Source organism: Myotis myotis, unplaced genomic scaffold, assembly GCF_014108235.1.
Source record: "Myotis myotis isolate mMyoMyo1 unplaced genomic scaffold, mMyoMyo1.p scaffold_m19_p_1, whole genome shotgun sequence".
Classification (NCBI taxonomy): Eukaryota; Metazoa; Chordata; class Mammalia; order Chiroptera; family Vespertilionidae; genus Myotis; species Myotis myotis.
The window spans coordinates 71,931,514-71,946,529 of record NW_023416313.1 but is presented as its reverse complement, the minus strand read 5'-3'; the positions used below and the strand labels follow the sequence as shown (position 1 = coordinate 71,946,529).

The 15,016-nt window shown below is 42.3% G+C and overlaps 1 protein-coding gene and 1 pseudogene across 2 annotated transcripts; both read right to left on the bottom strand.

Moving 5' to 3' along the window:
* Positions 1–384: 384 nt before the first annotated feature.
* LOC118671920 lies at positions 385–6,946 on the bottom strand. Of its 2 annotated transcripts, none has more exons than XM_036341056.1 (2): positions 6,732–6,946; positions 385–5,961 (listed from the first exon to the last, which is right to left on the bottom strand). In XM_036341056.1, the coding sequence occupies exon 2, from the start codon at positions 3,385–3,387 to the stop codon at positions 2,002–2,004; it is 1,386 nt and encodes a 461-aa protein (XP_036196949.1). In that variant the 5' UTR covers positions 3,388–5,961; positions 6,732–6,946; the 3' UTR covers positions 385–2,001. The 2 variants fall into 2 exon arrangements, with proteins under 2 accessions (XP_036196949.1, XP_036196940.1); XM_036341047.1 differs by lacking the exon at positions 6,732–6,946 and adding an exon at positions 6,416–6,624.
* The window catches only part of LOC118664249, a 26,125-nt pseudogene continuing 15,418 nt past the window's right edge, over positions 4,310–15,016 (bottom strand).

Below are 15,016 nucleotides of genomic sequence, written 5' to 3'. Positions count from 1 at the left end.
AAGCTTGGTGTGTCTCCCCCCGAACCCCCCCCCCCCATTAACTTCTTGCTAAACAAAGCATGTTCCTTAGCTGCATTAATATCGCCTAAAAGCTTCTTAGAAATGCAGAATCTTGGGTTTCACCCAGACCTTTTGAAACAGAATCTTCATTTTAACAAACTCCTCATGTAATTTGTTTGCATATTAAAGTTGAAAAGAACAGTCTCAAATAGGTCTTTTTCCTTAGTGAAATTTTTCATCAATGAAGACAAATAGGGAGAATAATACAATGAACAACCAAATAACCTTAACTTAAATTTGATACCCGGCCTCAGGTGAGAGGTATATAGGAGGCAACCAACCAATGTGTCTCTCACATTAGTGTTTCTCTTTCTCTTTCTCCTTCTCTCCCTCCTTCCCTCCCTTTTCCCCTTCCACTCTCTCTAAAAATCAATGGATGAGGATTACTTAATGAATCTTTTTTTTTTCCTTAAATCACAGCAAGCGGCGCTCAGAGAACTCGGGCGAGACAGGATATATCCACATGTTTATCGTAGACCAGTATGATAGTGGATGCTACTAACGTAGCAACAATTTTTAAACCTGGTGCGAAGAGTGAAGTAGTATACCCGAGTTCGGAATACTATCTCATATAATACGGGCAAACAGGCCTACAAGGCACTTTAATTGCTTTGCGGATAAGCTCTAAGAATTGATGAAGATTGTTCACAAGCTCAACGAGCCCAACATTGTGACCGATTTCACGTGACCATTCTGTTTCACCTCTCCTTGAGCCTGTAGACCATAAGGGAAATTCTTGGATAGCATCTAAGCAATCACATGCACTTTTCACAACTAATCTAAACAGGGACTCGGAAACAGGGCCCACAGCTGGGCACAAAATAACTATGTCATAAGGCTTGCAGCATGCCCCACTAAGGTTGAGCGCCTTACCACCCTGTTGAGGCACATGGTATGAAATCCCCCACATGGACCCTGCACTTCAAATATATTATCCAAAGGCCCATACACAAGGGCACCAGGAACAGTTTCTGAATGGTCATAATAGTACTTAGCTGAGCATAAGGTAGAAAGCGACAATTGGACCATTAACCTTACTGAGACAGCACCATACAAGTCGGCAAGCTCAGCCTTCTCGAGAATTATTGGATCACCTTGAGCATTTATTATGATCTCTGTCACATGGCAAAGATCAACTATTACCTCCGGGGGAGTACAGGGAGATACCACCATTACCTCCACAGAGTTTATAGCTATAAACGCTTTAAGTAACTGTGACAAGTGCCAGTGTTGTGACAAAGGTATAGCATGAACAGCTGAATGAATCTGGCAGTTATGTCCGGGCATATAAGAGATAGTTTCTTTCATCTCGCTGGCCCATCTCCTTGGTGTGACAAAGGGCTTAACCTGCCAATTAATGAGTCAACATCAGGGTACATGACCACATCTTGCTCAATTTTGTCAATCTTCATTCTCCTCATAATGTATGTGATACCAGGAGACTTGTAAGTTAATCCGGCTAGCAGAAGATTAGCAACTAGTGTGCTCCTGAGTGATACACCAATAGGCAGGAGGTTGTTCAATACCCCAGCTTTGCCTGCTAGGTCAAATATTTGATTAGCGTCCGACAAAGAAAACAGTACATCACATGTCCACCTTAACGTAGGTGATAAAGATGGAATATAAGATGCAGGCTTAAGATATCCAGATACTGATATGGCCATGCTCCTTCGTGAATTTCCAGTGTGCCAAAAAGACACAATTATCAAGTGTCCAGGAAGCGGAGACAGATGACTGAGAGAGAACCTCTCGAGGGGCCTAGGCGACTGACCCAAATCCAGGATGGTGTTGAGGTTGTAGGATTCTTGATATAAAGATAGAAACATCTCTACCCCAAGCTTAAAGCTTGCAGCCACTGCGGGGTCTCCATACCAGGCGATTAAGCCAAGGCTGGTTTGTGTGACAACATGGTCCATGGCAATGCCACAATATGCTGGTGTCCTAACGAGCGAAATGGTCCTCTTGAATTTCTTGTGTGCAGTTATCACACGAAAGGGTTAAGTAGTAGGTCTGCAAGGGTAAAGCACCATAGTGGAGTTGTGATGACAAAAGATTAAGGCCATGAATAAATGCTCCTTGAAAGTGGATTGTGAAGTCCTTCTGTGACTTCGCGAAGTCTGTCATATAGTCTGTAGTAAATCCTATGTGGGTTGAGATGACATTCAAGCTTCCTGCTAGGCCAGCTCGATCATCTGATACGGTTGGTAACCGATGGGTCAAGGTACCTCCAATGACCACCGGAAGCTCAGGCACTGTGACCCCTTTCTCATCCAGAAGTATGGTTAACAACTCTGCTAAATGCTCACCAACTTTCCCTCTTAATCTGATGCAGTCACAGGTTGAAATGAGGTCCTCAGCCATCTTTCCGATCTTTCCTTCAAGCAGGCCGGTAATTGCTCCCCTGTTGATTTTGACGAAGGTGCACGGCCCAATATAAAGGGGTCGCTTCCCTCTGTTCATCCATCCTCGTGGTGGAAGTGTAGTATCAGGTCGAAATATAATAGATAGAGAAATCTCTTCATCTGACATGGCTAACCTCAGTTTAAACTGCTCTGCAATAAAGGGCATAGTAACTCCGTGTAAATGGCAACCCCAGGTTGCTGCTCTTAACCGGCTTGCACCATCCATAGTACATGGGGTCAGGTAGTCCAGAATGTTTAATCCTTGTTTGTTAGTCATTAAGATACTCTGCACAAGCTTCTCCTTGAATCGTCTGCTCTCTTCTGTTATGCACCGCATAGACATGCTTTGACTTAGGCTAACAATGGTGCTAGACTTTTGGAATTTGTCAAGCATAGACAATCCATAGGCAACATTACTTTTGGTAAATAAATAGCTCATGAGTCTTGGATATTTTGGCTCCATCTGGAATAAATCAATTGCAAGAACTTCTCTGGAGGAGATGTCCGTCTTCATTAGGTTTAGAATGCGTGATGATCCAGTCATTTCTGATAGTGATTCTTCTATCCAAATCTTCAAAATACCCTCAGGTCTTCGTATCGGAACTATGTTCAAACAAGTTGGATCTGAGCAAAGAGCCAGTGCACTTGGTTGAGCAGGCACAGTGAGTTTTGTGACTTGATGGATGCACAGAGGTGCAATTCCTGTAGTTATAGCGGTCTGAAATGTTAGCGGGTCAGCAAGCCCTCTAAACATAACTGATGGTAATGTTGCTAGAGATGACAAACCTCCCAGGACAGGTCCAACTACTGCAAGAGCAGATACTATATGGGGATCAGAGCAAATTTGACTTGGAAACAAAACAAATATTTCCATTACGTAAACCAAAATTCCAGCTATGACGGATGGCCAACGTGTATAATCCATTTGTGATTCGGAAAGGCAACTAGAACTAAGGCAAGTAAGCCTTGAGTAAATGTTAGAGTAAATCTCCCCAGTGCTGTCAGTCAGTCTAGAGAATATTTTTAGAAAGTTTGGTACAGGAACTCCATTGAAGTAGAGGCGTTTCCCATACTCCTAAATGACATCACTCACCCAACACTCATCAGGTTTAGTGTCAATCTAGCCTCATGTGCCTTGAATATCAGTTTGCTCAACAGGAGGTCCTTTGCTTCATCCTTGATTGCATATGGTGGAACTGAGACAATGATAGTTTGGTTGTCTCCTTGGCCTAGGATGTCACCCTTTAGCCCAAGCTCTTCCAGAGACAAGAGCTCCAAGCAAGCTGTTATTATTGTTCAGAGCTTCTGGTGCATGCCCTCGCCCATTGTCAATGAACCTTGAAGGCAGGCCTCTCCATCCTCGATTGGAAAACCATCCTGATCTTGAGCAGGAGGGTTGAATCTATCCTGCATGATGAAGGTTGTCAGCGCGGGCAGCCAGGATCCAACCTGATAGAAACATCCTGAGAGGAACATCCTATCCAACTCTTCACAGAAAGGCTGTTGCAACTCAGGCCTAAAGGCGTTGCACCATGATTCAAAATCTAAGTTGATTACGAACACCTCTCTTCTAGTAATTTGAGTGGATATCTTGTCGAAGATATGTGATAGTTGAGTTGCAGATGTTGTCATGGAGTGCATATGTAGTAACGGCATGATGTACTTCTTGAGGTTTAATTCAGCCAAAACCTGATAAAGTCTGATGCTACAGGATTGCTTAGAGAAGTACCTGCCTTTAACTTCGAGCTCTTTCTCCTTGGGCACCAGGACTGTTTTGTTTGTTGTTTTTTATTGGTTTTATTCCTATAGTGGTGCAATTCTTGCTCACAACTACAGACGGCTTATGATTACTCATCACGCTGTGCTGCTCTCCTCTCAGCCTTACGAAGTGCCTCAGTAAGGAGCTTCACCAAGTCCTTGGAGCCTGCTTGAGGAGGTGGTGCAGGGCCTCCCGTGGCACTCATGATATCCTCGTCAGTAATACCAAATGCTGCTTTCAACCCTTCGGCGTCTTCCTTGTGCATCACCTTCTTCTTCACGGGTGGTTGTGCTAGAGCAGCTTCTATCTCTTGGTCAGTTAACTGAGACATGGACTCCTTTGTTGTTCTGTAATCTCTAAATGTCCCATCAACACTTCTCTCGCCACTTTGCACAAGTTAGGGTAATTAACAGGAGCCATCTTCTCGTAGTTCGGAAGGCGAAGACATTTTAGGTATGGAAACTTATCATCTCCATGTTGGTCACGAAGTTCCTTCTCAGCTTTCAAGAAGGCTGGTAATTCAGCCCCTACACCTGGAAGCATTGATGCATGAGTAAACCCCTCATGAAGAAATTATTTGATGGTGAGGTAAGACGTCATCTCAGCGAAGCCAGAAATAAGCTTAATTTGAGAGATGAATGCCTTGGCAGTCGGACTCAAGGACAAAATGCCTGTGTTTAGGAGAGCACCAAGTATTGGTACATCAAGTTCCTTTTCTGTAAGCCATACAGCGGTTGCTTTTGGATCTAGCGTTGGGTCAATCTCAACAGGAGGTGGCTGAACACCAGGTCTCAGTGTAGCATAAAGAACACTGAACCTGCGGCTTATCTGGGTCCCTGAGCTTTCTTGAGGTTTACAGATCATGTGGAATAATATGGCCAAAGTGCACTTTATCACTAAGTTAACCTGCTCTGGTGATGGACTAAGGTCCGTCAAGGGTCCCCATGGTTGCGGTGCACTTGCCCCTTCAACCACACCACGATTATCATGAATTTAGCGGTCAAACGGTTTCCCATCAATGTTGTATAGATGAGCAGGAAATTGGTTCCAACGGCAATACCGCCACCTATGGTGGACACTGTAACAGAGCTTGGTTTTCTCGCGGCGATAGTGGCTGCATTGAGCGTGTGACTTCTAGGTGGGAGATAGATCTCCTGGGCTCCGGTGCCCTTGATGTCCATAATTAGGTAGTATGGGTCCGGGCACCAGGACTGTTATCAAGTCATCTGTATTGAGGTTTCCTGTCACAAAAGGTTGAACCTTCTCTTCAGTATTATCGAGATCACCACTAAGCAGTGCAAGAATTAATCTCTGTAATCCCTGCTCGCTGTTGATGTGCCGGAGCCTTTGATGATATTTCCTGTAATGTGCCTCAGTTATATTCGAACGTCCATTTGTTCCTGTTTTCTATGATAGCCTTGTCAGTTATGATATCACTGAGGTCAGGCTCAAATTCAAGTCTGTTCCCCCTGAATTCGAGTTGGACCTCGGAAAAGTCTGAATACTTCCATTGACCTGTTTTGACCCAGACTCCAGGGAGGTATGCTTGCCGGATTACTGTGCTGCAATTTGTGGTAAACGTTACAGGTGGCCACGCTGAGTTCTTTATTTTACCTCTAATGTATTCAGCCCTAAATACATATAGCACTTCCAACCCCACTGTCTCCAATCTTGACATGTCCGTGACCTCTTGTCGCATTCTATGGAACTGTTGCTTACTTCCTCCTTCCATTCTGATCTCTGGAAAGAAGAAGCATTTAGAAACGGAAAATAATTCTAGGACCATTTGCGGGTAAGATAATGCAAGATCTGATATGTCTAACAATTCTGTTGAGAGATTAGCAACAGCAGGATGCATGACAGTATGCAATGATGAGATTATGGTTTTGTTGTGATATTGTAGTACTTTGCTTATAGCATAAGGATATACAGACTTAATGGCATCAAAATACATGTCATGTGGCAAGCATCCCGCAGCACTATCCATGCAAGCAAGGAAAACTTTGGCCTTTTCAGTCATGCACACAGGCCACTTTTGGAGGGTATCTTCAACCAAGCAGGCAATAAGCAAGTGGACACAAGATCTATAAGTATCAGCGAGCGAAAGAAAATGATTATATGTCATCAAGCTAGAATGGATGCCATGCACAGCAAGCACAAGAGACCTGAAAAAGTGGCATGTTATGTTCCCCACCTGAATGGTCGCCATCTCATGCCTGGAGAATGATACCTGCATAATTGCCTCTTGAAAAACTAAATGTTTTTCTAAAGTCTCAAGTAAGACTTTGTCATGCAGCATGGAAGGTATTGATAGGTTGACTTTCTGAATTAAGTCCCTCAAGGCCTTCCAGGTCGACGCCACAGCTTGTGCTGGGCTGCATATCTGGCGCTTCAGCCAGGCAGGGCATGCTGTGCTCTCTGTTCTAGAACACATAGATAGGAAGGTAGTCACTGCACTGATGCTGTACTGTGTTGGGAACAAATTGTGTAAACAAGGCTTCGTAACTAACCTTGTGGTTTTTGCAAATAAAAACGCTGTAACTCCTGTAGTCGGCACTGCAGTTCAGCCTTTGCTTCGGCAGGGTGTTGTAACTGTAGTTGCTGGCCAGCTTAATAAAGGCTCCTAAATCTTGATCTGAGTCCCTGGTGGTCATCTCCGTGGGTCGCCCCATTACAAGCTGTCCAAATCATGCTAGATGCTGGTGATAAGTCTCGGTGGGGAGATCTGGGAACAGAGAAATACATCAAGAAAAACTTTAATCACATGAGTTCGTCAACAGAGATCGGTCTGGGATAAGATGAGTCACCTTTTGATGAGATCTAAGTGTGCTGTCCTTAAGTGCCAAGCTGACCTCTGTTCCAAGCAGAGGAGATTTAAGGACTTGATCTGTCCTGTAAGTTGCCATTCTATATAAGATAACAGTGGGCCTGGCCCAATCACGTCCAGGCAATATGCCTCTATCACGAATTGAGCTTTAAAGACTTTGAGTCCAATATCACGAGGTAAGGGAATCCTCCCTTGCTGCGGAAGATGTTCTGGAGCAACCAACTTTGTTTTCAACAGTGAATATGCAGCATCACTCCATCTGTAATAGAGGCAAGTTTTGAACAGGCCGACAGGTTCAAGGTCTAAGGTAAGGTAAGGTAAGAAGCAATAGGAGTAAACTTAACTGAGCTATGAGTGCTTGCTAGTGCAATTTGTACATGGCATTGAGAGTACTTTAGGGTAACTCTTGGAATGAGTGATGAATATCCAGGGACAATGGTGTCCACTGGATTTATCTCAGGAAAATTGCTTGTTGACATTTTCCCCTAATGAATCTTAAAGTAAATTACATACATGATGATATTTCAATCCTATAATCTGCAATATGCATTTCTAAAAGGTAAGAGCATTTTTAAACTAAATTAACAACAATATCTTAATATCCTTGGGTGGGTCTTTCTGAAATTTGTTCTACTCAATATTTGGTGGGATATTTCAGAGGGTTGTGTATCTATTTTTCCCCATATCTTAGATGTATTTTATGTCTCTTCTCAGTTATCTTTTCTATCTTCTTAGCTCTCTCTAAAACTAGTTAGATTTCCTTTATACTTTTCATCTGCCTGCTTTTTTGCAGTACACACTGGGAAGTTTTCTCTGCTAAGTTCTCTAGCTTATTAACTTACTCTTCAGCTATGTTCAGATCACCTATTTTTATTCTATTTTAGTAGTCATTAATTTTTAAGAACTATAGTTATAATGTTATGGATACATGCAGTATACCTCTATGATTCTGAGGATATTTATAGTTATGAAATCATGTTCTTATTGATATCTGTATATATATATGTATATATATATATAGGTGTGTGTGTGTGTATATATATACATATATATATATATATTTCCTCATATAAAGTTTTTCTATTTAATAAAGATGGTGCCTCAATTCAAAGTGTTGGCTTTCCCCAAATATTTGGTGATACTTTAATAGATGCTTCTTTTTGTATTTGAAACTTCCTATTAGCATGTGATTGCTTTATCTGTTTGCTATTGCCTTTTGGAGGGAATAGTGCAATCATGCTCAAAAGCAAGGTATCTTAAGAAGCTCAGGCTGAAATTAAGATTTTTAGGCAAGTGATTTATTAAAGGATCCCGCACTAGAAACCTCTGAGTGAAGGAAGCCAGATAGGAATGTGGGAAATGTCAGTGGTTCCCAAATTTGTTATATCTTAAAATCACCTGAGGAGCTTTTGAAAATCCCTGCAATCATAGGAGTAATGTCAGAAAGATGGCAGAATCTGTAGCCTCGGGCTCTTCTTCCACAATGGAGATACTCACTTAGCAATATAAGGACCATATTACCTTTGTCAGAATTTCAGAAGCCACTTAAGAGATTACAGCATCCCAGTCAAGCACAAGGCCAAGTAGAGGCACATTGGAGCAATTAGGGCATTCCATTGTATTTACCCAACATACCTCATCCTCTGCCTGAACAACAAGGTGCAACAAGGTTCATCCTTCTCCCTGAACAACAAGGTGCAACAGGTTTATTCTTCTACCTGAACAACAGGAAAGCTCCTAATTTGTGACTTCTCTTTCAGGAAGGAAAGAGAGACATGGAACATGTGTCCTTCATTCTGGCTTTTTAAATATTTTTTATTGATTTGAGAGAAGAAGGGAGAGAGAGAAAGAAACATCAATGAGGGAGAAACATTGATCAGCTGCCTTCTGCACACCCCCTACTAAAGCCGGCAACCCAGGCATGTGCCCTGACTGGCAGTCGAACCAGTGACCTCGGTACATGAGAGGACACTCAACCCATGGAGCCACACAGCCAGGGCCTACATTCTGGCTTGTTGAGGAGCTGCCCAAGGGACTGTCTCTCCTTACCCAGATTGCTGACAGAAAAGAGACTGGCAAACTTTAGCCCTTTCAATGTGGCTCAGTGGTTAAAGCGTTGGGTTTGCTTCCCAGTCAAGGGCACATAGCTGGGTTGCAGTTTTGATAACCGGCCTCAGGTGGGGCACATGTAGGAGGCAACCAATCAATGTGTCTCTCTCACATCAATGTTTCTTTCTCTCTTCCTCCTCCCTCCCTCCCTTTTTCCCTTCCACTGCCTCTAAAAATCAATGGGTGAGGATTACCAAAAAAAAAAAAGAGAGAGAGAGAGGCTGGCAAACTTTAGATGCCTGCGTCGTATGGATTGCTACAGCTCTAGAGGTATTACAATACTGCAGATAGACCCCTCGGGATGCTCCAGAGTAGGAAAAGGCAAAACTCTTCACCTGGAGATAACAAACCCAAGCCCAGAGAAGACATATCCCAGAAAGGTTTGAGAGGTCCCTAGAATCTCTAGCTGGGCTGATTGGTGAAGATCTCTCCATAGTGAAGATAGTCTATAAAGACTGTTTTCAAATATGCAGATTTCACCAAATGATAAAAAGGCATATCAAAGGAACAACAAAAACTCCAGAAGCCATTCCTAAACAAATGGAAATGTATGAATTATTCACCAAATACTTCAAACTAACATCTTTAAAATGCTCAGTGAGCTGAAAGAGAACACAGACATCTAAAAATGTCAGGAAGAGTAAAGACAATCTTGTCAGTAAATGATGTTAGGGATATTAGACAGATACATGCAAAAAAATAAAATGAAACTAGACCACCAACTTACACCATACATAAGAATAAACTCAAAATAGATAAAAGACTTAAGTGTAAGTTATGAAACCGTAAAAATTCTAGAAGAACCTATAGGAAGCAAAATCTCTGACATCTCTTGTAGCAATACATTTGCCAATACCTCTCTTAGGGCAAGGAAAACAAAAGAAAAAATGAACAAATGGGACTACATCAAAATAAAAAGTTGCTGCACAGCAAAAGAAACCATCAACAAAATGGAAAGGGGATCCCATTATATGGGAGAACATTTTGCCAGTGAAACATCTGATAAGGGGTTAATTTCCAAAATATTTTTAAAAACTCATACAACCTAACAAAAGGAAGACAAGCAACCCAATTAAAAAAAAATGGGTCAAAGACCTAAATAGGCACTTCTCTGAAGGAAACATACATATGGCCAAGAGATATGAAAAAAATGCTCAAAGTCACTAATTGGAGAGATGCAAATTAAAACAATGAGATATCCCTTCACACCTGCCATAATGGCTACCATCAACAAGCTACAAATGAATGCTGGTGGGAATGCAGACTGGTGCAGCCAGAAAAAAAGCAAGAGTTCCTGTAAGATATTAATTGCATTTCTCAGCAGAAAACTTGTAGGCTAGAATGTACTGGAAGATTCAAAATGCTTAAAGAGCCCTAGCCTGTTTGGCTCAGTGGATAGAGCGTGTTGGCCTGTGGACCAAATGGTCCTGGGTTCAATTCTGGTCAAGGGCACATATCTAAGTTGCAGGCTCCTCCCCAACCCCAGCCCTGGTCAGGGCACTTTCAGGAGGCAACTAATGGATGTGTTTCTCTCACATTGATGTTTCTCTCTGTCTTTCCCTCTCTCTAACATTCTTCCTAAAAAATCAATAGAAAAGTGTTCTTGGGTGAGTATTAACAACAACAAAATGCTAAAAGAAAAACAAAAAAAAAACACTGCCAACCAAGAATACTGTATTCCAGTAAATTTCATGTAAAAGCTTCATGACATTGAATTTGGCAATGATTTCTTAGACACTTAAAAACACAGGCAACAAAAGCAAAAATAGATGGTATTTAATAAAACTTGAAAATTTCTGCACAGGAAATGAAACACTAAAATAGACAAAAGGCAACATACAAAATGGGATAAAATAATTGCAAAACATATATCTGAAAAGAAATCAATATTTAGAACATATGAAGAATTCCTACAACTCAAAACCAAAAAAACCTACCTAAATAATGGCAAATGACTTTAATAAACATTTGCCCAAAAAAGATACACAAATGGTCAACGAGCTTATGAAAGTGCTCAACATTTTTAATCATTAGAGAAATACTAATTAACACCACAAATATCAACTTACACCAATTAGGGTGGTCACTATTAAAAAACAAACAAACAGAGCCCTGCTGGTGTGGCTCAGTGGTTGAGTGTCTACCAAGGAACTAAGAGGTCACTAGTTTGATCCCCAGGCAGATCAAACTGGGCTTGATTCCTAGTAGGGGAGGTGCAGGAGACAGTCGATTGATGATGTTCCTCTCTCATTGATGTTTTTCTCTCTCTATCCCTCTCCCTTCCTCTCTCTCTAAAAATCAATAAAAACATGTTTAAAAACAACAACAAGCAAACCAAAATAACAGCTGTTGACCAAGATGTGCAGAAATTGGAACCCTTGTGCACTACTATTGGGAATAAAACTTGGAAACCAGTTTAGAGGTTCTTCAAAAAAAAAAAAAATAGAATCACCATAAAATTAGTAATCCTATTTCTGAGTATATAACCAAGAGAATTGAAAGCAAGATTTTAGATGTTGCAGCAGTATTCACAATGGCAAAAGCTGGGAAAAGCCCAAATAACCATTGACAAATGAATAGGTAAAGAAAATGTGATATATCATACAATAGGATATAATTCAGCTGTAAAAAAATAAGGAAATCTTGTCACTTTTTACAACATGATGAGCCTTGATGACATTATGCTGAGTGAAATAAGCCAAAACAAATATTGCCAGAGGCTGGGTGAGGGGGACATTTTACCATCATTAAATGGCATTCACTCAAAAGCTGAATTTTTACACTTAACGTAAAGTTGTAAAAATATATCTGCTATAAATTTTAATAAAATTAACTATTTGGTAAAGTGGATGTTTTAAAATTGGTGTTCAAAGTCTTCTCTCAGTTTTGTAGTAGGTGCTGTCTCTCCTGCTGTTGTTGTCCCTTCCATGCTACAGTTGCAAGAAGAAGGATATGGTGTTGAGAAAGGCATTCCAACCTTACTAATGGCTGCTAGCAGTGTAGATGACATCTTGGCTATCACTGGATTCAGTCAGTATATTTATGAGCATGGTCTTCTCTACAGGTAAACAAGAAAATACAACCACTGCCATGTAATTCATAACTTTTTGTTGAGGTGACCAATAAAGAAATAGAAACTATAGACCAATCTACACATTATGGGAATTCTAGGAGTAGGAGAGAGAAATAAATGGTCATAAAGCCTATTTGAAGAAATAATGGGTAAAAACTTTCAAGAAAAGACTTTGAAAACCAATTTTAAAACATTCACTTTACCAAATAGTTAATTTTTTAAAAAAATATATTTTATTGATTTTTTACAGAGAGGAAGGGAGAGAGATAGAGAGTTAGAAACATCGATGAGAGAGAAACATCGATCAGCTGCCTCCTGCACACCCTTTACTGGGGATGTGCCCGCAACCTAGGTACATGCCCTTGACCGGAATCGAACCCGGGACCCCCGGTCCGCAGGCCGATGCTCTATCCACTGAGCCAAACCGGTTTCGGCGATAGTTAATTTTTTAAAAATATATTGATTTTTTACAGAGAGGAAGGGAGAGGGATAGAGAGCTAGAAACGTCGATGAGAGAGAAACATCAACCAGCTGCCTCCTGCACACTCCCCACTGGGGATGCGCCCGCAACCAAGGTGCATGCCCTTGACCAGAATTGAACCTGGGACCTTTCAGTCCACAGGCCGATGCTCTATCCACTGAGCCAAACTGGTTAGGGCCCAAATAGTTAATTTTATTAAAATTTATAGCAGACATATTTTACAACAACTTTGTTATTTCCTTCAGTTATTAAGCAAGATTTTTATAAATTTAATATCTTTTTATTCTTTATAGAAAGCTCATTTTAGACAAGGGAGGAAATTTCAGTGAGTTAAGAAACTACTACTTAAAAAAAGAAAATAAAAAGAAACCACTACTTAATACAAATTATTTCATTTTAATAACCATATGTTTCAATTAATTTGATAACCATTTTATTACCATTTATCTGCTCAAGTTGCTTTGGAATTTTATATCACAGTTTTTAATAGAAAAATTTAAGCAGTAATATTATTAATACTACTAATATATTTAATAGATATTTTTGAAATATACCTTTGGACATCATTATAAATAAACTAGAGGCCCAGCACACAAATTTTGTGCACGTGTACGGTCTCTAGGCCTGGCCTGTGATCAGGGCCATCCTTCCCGGTGGCCCACAGCTGGCCCCAAAACCTGCCGCCACCCACCCCTGGTACCCCTTTTGCCATAGGGTGATCAGTGCCTGACAGCCAGGGTAAGGGACTGAGAGGTTGGCTGTTACTGCCTGCTCACCAGCCCCGCCCCTGCCATGGGTTGCCCTCTGTGTGTGGGGTGACCAGCAGGGCGGGGGCCTTGGCCTGGCACTGCCCACATCCCCCGCCACCCAGCCCCATTCCTCATTCATCATCAGGCGATCGGAGCCTGCTGGCCAGGGAAAGGAACCAAGAGGTGATCAGTGCACCTCAGAGTGACTGGTCCAGCAGTCATTCTGATCATTCTGCCTTTAGGGTCAATTTGCATATTACCCTTTTATTATATAAGATAGAGGCCTGGTGCATGGGTGGGGCCAGCTGTCCTACCCTGATGGGGGCCCTGGATCTGGATGGGGGGGGTTCCCACTGGGGGGGCGGGTCTGGCCAGGGTGAGGGGCCATGGGTGGTTTGCAGGTCGGCCGAGCCCTCAATTGGGGTGGGGTTCTCCACTGGGGGGCAGGGCCAGCCTCAGTGAGGAGCCACAGGTAGTTTATAGGCCGGCCACACCCCCAATTGGGGTGGAGGTCCCCGCTGCAGGCAGGGCCTCCTGGGTGAGGAGCCACACGCCCAGTCGGGGTAGTGGGTTCCTTCTGGGGGTGGGGCCATCCTGGGTGAGGGCCCACGGGTAGTTTGCAGGCCAGCTTGGGTGAGGGGCCATGCCCCTGATTGGGGTGGAGGTGGGGGGTCCCTGCTGGGGGTGGGGCCAGCCTGGGCAAGGGGCCACGGAGGGGTTGGCCAGCCACCCCGCCCTCAATCAGAGTGGGAGAGGCTGATCAGTGGTGGGGCCAACCAGGGGCAGGGGCTGGGCATCGTAATGATCAGTCGTCTGGTCGTTACATGCATTACAGTCGCTGGCTTTTTCTATATATAGATATAGATGGTTGCTCTGTTATTAAGACAAGTTAAATATATAGAGTGTGGACAACTGTGCACCTTTTGGTAGTGGTGGAACAAGATCCTGCACCAATTTTGAATCCCAAGGTGTTAATTTGGTCTTGAATGTCACTCTACAGAAATTGTGAAAGTAAAAATTTCCACATTTAGTAATGATTTTAGTTATCAGTAATGTTTGAAATTCAGTCTTCTATATTATTGAAGCACAAAAATATTTAAGTTGAAAAATAATATATAAAGTTTCTCTTGAAATTAAAAGATATACATTTTAAAAAGGGAAAAGATAAAAATAAAATCTGCAATGGTCATATCCTAGGAATAATAATTCTGAATCTTTTGATGTAAGTCCACCCAGAATCTGTCTGTTTATCTACCTATCATCTCTCCTCTCTCTCTCTCTCTCTCTCTCTCTCTCTCCTCTCTGCTCCAAATCCTATAAAATAAAACCCTAATATGCAAATTGACCAAACCGCAGAATGACGGGTCTTTATGACACACATTGACCACCAGGGGCCGACACTCAATGCAGGAGCTGCCCCCTGGTGGCCAGTGTGCTCCCACAGGGGGAGTGCCACTCAGCCAGAAGATGAGCTCACAGCTGGCGAGCACATCAACAGTGGCAGGAGCCTCTCCTGGCTCCGCTGCAGGCGGGCAGTAAGGAGCGAGGGGTCCCAG